The following is a 7,648-nucleotide window of genomic DNA, read 5'->3' on the forward strand; positions in this document are numbered from 1 at the left end:
ATTAGTCCACTGTGGTTAAGGTATGAATAGTTCATTGATACTCGATGGATTAACAAGTATTCAGTAATATAATCTAGTGTATAAGTTCAATTCTAGCAGTGCTTACAGCCACTGTCAATAAGTCAAAATTGTTCTGTTTGTCCTCTTGTTACGTGTTATATTTACCTTCTGTGACGTAAAATAATCTCTAGCAACACAAAATAGAACACAACTATTTCAATGTTATGAAATTCCGAATAATTGCAAATTATGCCAAAATTGCAAACGTTTTCACTGCATCATAGCAATTTCGACCATTTATCAGTCTTCGGCGGTTGTTTACACTAAAGCTTAAACGAATGTCCCAAAACCGACAGGTAGAAAATCAGCGGTAGAGGAAGTATGTAAGTCATTTATATAAACAAATCTGTAACTATTTGCATGCTTTTCTCATGTAAAATATTTGTTATCTAACGATTGTCTCGAGAATAGAACTGCTGTAATACAAAATGTAGGCAGCGTTGAATACGAACTCTTCTACTAAGAACCTTATATCTTGTTTAAGTTGCTTAATTACTGTAGCAGCTTGTCAGTAAAACTTACCTGTTATTACTAAAACACGGTTTAGTAATCGTTCACTTTGTTGTTTTACAGTGTAAGTCAAACCAACAACGGACAGCTCTAACTCGGTCTGCATCAATGACTTTATAATCATTGATCATTCATTAATGCCTCCATTCATGAAATACAATTCAATTCATTTATTAACTTTCGGCCTTACGGCCCATCAGTACAAACATATCAATACAATGCATAATATACACAATAACACGGCTCACAATATACAGTGAGAGAGTCGAGTAAATAAATTAGATTCTTAACTTATTAGCTTCAAAAATATATTTACCAAGTTGACATAATTCCTTAGTATTGTTAACACACAATAATTGTATAAATTTAAACATGGATGGCTTTTTCCAGTAGTACTTTTTAATAAGGCGACTTCTTAAGTTTTGGTAGGTTTTACATATCAGAATAAAATGGTATTCACAATAACACATTGGCTATTACAACTGCATAGTGCTGATACGTCGTCAGAAATATTGATTCTATCACAGCCGGACCTGTACCAGGAACAAATTTGCAAGGTCAAGTTTAGTTGACGAAAACCATTAAACGTTATCTATTCAGAGTCAGACCAGAACGAAAATAAATAATTCATTATCTATGACTATGAATATGAATATANGGGGGGGGGGGGGGGGGGATTCGTTAGTTACAAGTGTGGCCGACTTCATATATACAATGTATACGTATTTCTTTGTCTTCATTTCCACAAACTGAAAAACCTTATACAAAAATTCAGTGCACAAACTGTGTTCATGCGCGGCATATTTTTGAAACCGCATGATACTTTTTACGCGAAACAAAAGTCACCGAAAATGACTGGCCTTGTTAGACAATATGTCTTATTTCTATAATTTAGATTTTATTATTTTCGTTTAATTAATCTTTTTTATCATTGGGAATAAATCAACAAAGTGATATTAATTATGACAAGCAGATCACGCAAACCTTCTGAATCTTTTACTCTTCCCTTGCGAGTTACTTCCCTTCATTTGTAACATGTAAACAAACTCTAACAGGGTCGAATTTGATGATGATCAGTTACCAAGTCCTCGAAACAAGTTCAGGGATATTATTGTTCTGATTCTTCCGGTTCCACATTTCATCAGTATTTTCTGGGGATTCCGAGGCAACTTTACCTATGACTTGGCGAGCATGTGTAGATGTAGGAATCCTAGATGGCTTCCGCGGCCTCTGATCGCGGATGAACTACAAATGTATCGGGGACGAACTGGCTGTGAATTATTTCGAGACAAACACTTTACCATTGAGTATTCAAAGTCAATTACCGAAATTGAAACATGAAAGGACGAGCTCATTACTAAAGAAAACAAAATACCAGGTAATAATGTCATTTAGTGACGATTAGTTAAAGATTCATAACAAAATAACACAAACAGCAAATTACTCTGTAGACTTGGAGTATTTCTGGACGCAGTTACGGCTCACGAAATACTACAAATTCACAGATTATATAAAGGACCACCCCCGCAAACTTAGTAAATACAGCGTCTAGCTGATGTTGACCGAAGAGGGAAGACTTGTACAAGACCAAAATGTCAAATACCTAAACTCATTCAAGATTTTCACTTTAACTAAACTGGTGTTATCATACAATTGATAAACTTTATTAAAGGTGCATATTTATTAAAAAAGAACCTAACAATCACATAAAAACAATGAAAAACTCGATGTTCACTAATCTTAACAAAAGAGGTCACTGTTTATTGAACAGCGGTACACTTCAATTGATTAACGGCAATACACTAACCGACACGCGTGAACTAGTTTATTGCAGAACACTAACAAACTCGAATGAACGACTTAAAGTTACCTTGGTGCATTCAACAACCATCAGAATGATTCTATTTGCATGTTCAACTAAATTTAAAAAGTTCAGACTAATGCCAAACACAAAGTGGCTACTGCATTTAATAACTTAGATAATATTCTTTACATTTCGAGGCATTCACAAAAGTATTAAGGCTTTAAAACATTATAGTTAACTTTGGTGTTTGAGGTTTGAGCAAGGAAAACACTTTATTTTTTCAGTTTGTTTTTATCTTTGCATACGTGTATAGTTGAGAGAAATTCCTAAAATAAAACTGAGATCAATTTCCATACTTCGAATATGCATTTAAAAATAAATCCTTAAATGTTCCTTGTTAAAGCTTACATATTTACTTTTCTCTTGGTCTTAGTTCAAGTACATGTTTATAACAATTGTCCCACGTATGCTAAGTATATACCACGTTTAAGTGACAAAACCTGAACATTCGGTCGATTCGGTTCTCAATAACCTAACATCCCAACGGGGATTTCGATGCAACCGCTAAAAGATCATGGAAAACTACTGGTATGTAGGTTATTTGTCTTGATTTCTTGAGAAAACACTTGTAGGTATATGTACACATACCGGTATACTGTAACAAATATTTCCAAGGGGCTCAATGAAAACCAGATTGGAACATGTTCTATGAGTCTCTGTTTTTTCAGGTTTTTTTTTCAAATTTTAGGTTGCAAAACTAAATGTACATGCATGAGCAACATGTATCTTACATACACATTCCATCATCAGCCACGTTATACGTTCGAAGAAACAGCGTTTACTAAGTTTTCTTGGAAATATCCAAACAAAATCCAAGAATGTCAGACGATGATGACGCTTTCGTTGTTCTAGCTGGAGAAACATACAAGATAGCTAACCGAATGTCATTATTTTGTTCCGTCTCAAATTGAAGAAATGATTTCAGTGTGTCGCGTTAACAAAATTATCATGTAAAAATACCTTTGTAAATATTAGATAGGGAATCCCCTTAACTTCCCAACGACCTGGATGTAATGGGTGATATTTTGACATTTCGTACCATACAAAAACATTCAGAAGTGTAAGCAATAAAATTATGAATATGTCAGAGGCAATCCTGCGAACTTTGGAGCAGTCAACCAGACAATGTTATTGATTTTAAAACATTTCTTTGCACGCAAAAAAAAAGAGGAAAATAGGAGAATATTCGGACTTAAGATCTATAGTTACATTTTAATACACGGGACGCCTCTAAATTGTATCAAAGTCCCGAATTCTTTGCAATGTGTCGTTGAGGGCGAATAAAAACAACTGGATATTATCTACTAAATGCATAATATGCTAATATAAATATATATATTAAGAGGGATTAAGACATCGTCCATTGTGTGTCCAACGACACAAACTATTACAAGCTAACATTCTCTCAAATGTATACCCTGGCTATAAACCAATTCGTGTTCGGGCATTTTTAAATCCGTTTATATAATCCTCAGTAGCACACAGTATACAACGGGACACGTGTTAGGCTACGTCTCTCTCATGAAACATGTCAGTAAAACACCTTCACGTTGACTGTAAAATGATCATAGGACGTCGTGATTTCATCAACGATCTGGCATTATCCTCGTGCATACTTACATTGCAACATGTGGTGTACATTGTATTTGTAAATTGATCCTATACTGTCTGTAGAAATAGACATCTAAGGTTGCTGTATTGTAACACTAAACTCCAATCATACATATCATTATATTAATAACGCAAGAAATGCCAGTTTGTAATTGGAAAATGTAAGCATGATGAATTTATAACAGTTTGTGCTAAGTACAGTGTCCACAATTTAAAAAAACAACAATATTTACAAGTTCTATCTACACAACAATGTTTGTATTTGGACCGGCGGGTGATTAAAAGTATCATTTACCATCTAATTACGTGCATAACATGCGGGGTGGCCTTAATAACTCGTACGCCGTGAGAATGACTTGAAGCAACATACACGAAATACTGAAGAACCATTTTAACATTACATCCAATTGACGAGGAACGTGACTACTACATAACTGTATATGATGTCCCTGACACACAAGACGTTAATTCAATAAAGTCGGACCGCCGTGGAGCGGAACATAGCGAATGGTTTGAGATGTCTGGGAAATAATGGATACAGTTAATTTCAGACGTGGTAACTTATTTTACTTACGATAATAGTATATTCATTTAACATAATTTATCATTACATTCAATGGCATTACCAGTATCTACGTCGCGTACGTGTGCGTCTGTAACGAAGCGATGTAATGTTTGTCTCCGAGATCCCCCACACCGACCTTGCTTATAATATCTCATCTGTTTTATCCAAATTAGTGAATTGGTTTGTAATCCTAATCGTTTAACATTCATGATATACATTGTAATACTAAGTAAATCGTCTGATAACACGTATGTACGGTACCAGAAACTGATACATTTCTAGGCCACACAGTTTAATCCTCTTATGAAATTACATCGTACCAGAATAACCTCTGGTAGGCCTTCACATTGTAATGGTTTTCAGAAACGGAAAACTTGAACTGTCTTCATCATCATTGATGTTTACTGAAACACATTCGCAAACGCGAAGCATTTGCAATGAATGACCCACTTGCGTTTACCATATTAAGTGTTCAGCTGTAACTTTTAACGTACGTAAAACGATAGTTATTGATAGAGTGACCCCTCTGTCACTTATCTTCACTAAAAGTACCTCGTCTACCTTGCGTGACGCCATTCCCATTCATACTTTATAAACATACTAAACGTGTATTGGTAGTGACGTCATCACACTCACCTCTCGTGGAGATACGGTAACATTTGACGGAACAGTTTCCTCAGCTCGACATCATCTGCACGAATGTCGATGTTGAAATCAAGCTCCCCGATCCACGCCATGGTTATAATTGCAAACACAACTGACAGCCCCGGGAATAATAACAGCCACTTTTAGCAACAGCTGGTGGTCAAGCAATTAACTGACCGCCTAATGAAAAATATACGCTTGATGTGAATTGGATGGTTTAGTTTCCACACGTCGTATCTGGAGGTGGTGTTGAGTTAACTGTAAACAAACATTTACCTGAACGTCTAGTTCCTGATTTAGCACTGATAACGCTGTCCACACTTAAAACTACATGGAAAAATCTAGATAGGTCATCGCACTAGTGTATCAGTGAATGTAGGAATGTAACTGACCACTATCACCTGGGATGGGTTATACAGACTGGACTAGGTAAAATGCCTCAAGTCTACTGAGCAAATCTGGTTTGAGTTTTGTTAGTTCTTGGGTATTTATTACGTAGCTGTAAGAAACTTCATTGCCAGGTTACAATGTTCACAAAATGACAAACGTATTTTTTTTTTTTGAAAAATGCGACATTTATGTGTATTTTGAACCACTATATGAACATTATCATCAGTTGATAAAGGAGATATCACCGTTAAGGTATGGACTGGAACGGTCAGGAACTGCCGGACTAGACTTTACCTAGCTAACTAGATGACAGAAAGCCATCAAAGCACATGTGTGTCCGACAACAAATAAAACACCTAATATAATGCACACATTTTACCTGAATAGTACATGTATATGGTAGGACACTGTGTATATATATATACATATCATGATTGACCATCTTCGTGAATTACACGATGCATAAGTAACTCGTTAAATTAACCAAATCCCTGTCTTTTTTAACGACTTTAAAATTTGTTGCCTTGCTGTCCAGACAATAAATGTAGCCCTTCAGGCAAAGGAGTTAGTTCTAAACCTGAATGAAATAACTTCGAGAGGAAAACAAAACATCCGATTCCTACTTCAGTTTCGAATTCCGTTACGTTACGGAAATGACCGAGTCCATCGGCTGAACACGTACATGTATATCTGCACGGTTTCGGTTTCTGTTTGTTAAAAAAGACAATTGAATTTGATATATCGGGATATAGCAAGTTTCTGGTTCCCGTCGACAAGGTGTATTCCATGGCGCAAAGCACAGGGAAAATGGCTTTGTCTCTGGGAACCAATTACTTGCTATATTTTCCAAGCATAAACGTATATAGTACAAAGAATCGCTGCTGTTACAACTCTCATTGTCAATGTTGAAATGCATTACATTGTACATAATAATAATAATAATAATATACAACATTTGATATAGCGCCCTATCTAGCTAACATAAGCCACTCCAAAGCGCTTTACAGTACATAGATATACAATTTAATACAGTCAATACAATTAGCATATCTATTAATCAATACAATATTGAGGAGGAATTTGCAGGAGCTGCCTTATCAGTCACTAACTACTAGTCCTATGCCACCTGGCTAATATCTCCTTATGTGTGTATGCCTGTGTGTGTGCTGGAGATGTATTGTGTTACTATAGCTTTAAGAATAAGCCTGTACATCGTGCATACAGGCTTATTCCTACTGTGATGTACGCTAAAGAATATAAACGCCTTAGAATTTGATATATGTACGATTTTCAGAATAAAAACAACAGCAACAGATCATTAAGCGATTTGATTTAAGTTGCCTTAAACAGTATATGCTTTATGGAAATTAAAAATGCTTTTCATAGTCCGGAGGCGTTCTGCCAATTGAGCGATATATACATTATCATCAGCAATCTACTTAACGTGTCTAAAGCGGCTGCATATGCGTACCATTGACGTCATTGACGACAACATCTTACTGAAGGAACTCCTTTTGTGACTGACCTACCAACCATTACACAGCGGCGTGGCACAGGCCCACCCCGCGGCCTTATTTATATAATGTATTAAAATGTATACGACTGAGGGCAATGACTCTCCTTCAGGAAAATAATCTCCACAACTTTTGTTCAATTCTGTTTAGATAGTGAATGTTACTAAATTATACATCAGCGAAAAGATAAATGCTACATTGTGTATCTAAAACTACTCAACACAGATTTGAGCGACAAAATGTTGACCTGATAGACAATTAAATGCGGGCGAGGACGGAACAGAATCGTCGTCTTGTCACAAATTGTTAAAATTTTAGCTTCTGTCATGAAATGTATAAATCGCAATGTCTGTGCTATTATTGTATTGTTCGTCGATGAGACGATTGCGCTGATTTGTCAAATGATCTTTCGTTCTTTGCTCATATAGATATTATCATTATTGGGGGTGATCTTTCTCTCCCCCCCCCCCCCCCCCCCCCCCCCCCCAC

At 36.0% G+C, this 7,648-nt stretch overlaps 1 protein-coding gene across 9 annotated transcripts in view; it reads right to left on the reverse strand.

Annotated features, from left to right (window-relative positions):
* LOC110445425 (growth hormone secretagogue receptor type 1-like) overlaps window positions 1–7,648 on the reverse strand; it is a 126,848-nt gene that overhangs the window by 25,843 nt on the left and 93,357 nt on the right. Inside the window, exon 1 of one of the 9 annotated variants that reach the window (XM_021490040.1) lies at window positions 5,247–5,323. The exons of 7 other annotated variants lie outside the window; for them this stretch is intronic. In XM_021490040.1, the coding sequence (XP_021345715.1) occupies window positions 5,247–5,269 (23 nt within the window). In that variant the 5' untranslated portion in view covers window positions 5,270–5,323. Of the gene's footprint in view, window positions 1–582; window positions 671–5,246; window positions 5,324–7,648 lie in introns of those variants that run through there. One more of the 9 variants, XM_021490049.1, reaches the window with a different exon arrangement.

This window comes from Mizuhopecten yessoensis, unplaced genomic scaffold (assembly GCF_002113885.1).
Source record: "Mizuhopecten yessoensis strain PY_sf001 unplaced genomic scaffold, ASM211388v2 scaffold2303, whole genome shotgun sequence".
Lineage (NCBI taxonomy): Eukaryota > Metazoa > Mollusca > Bivalvia > Pectinida > Pectinidae > Mizuhopecten > Mizuhopecten yessoensis.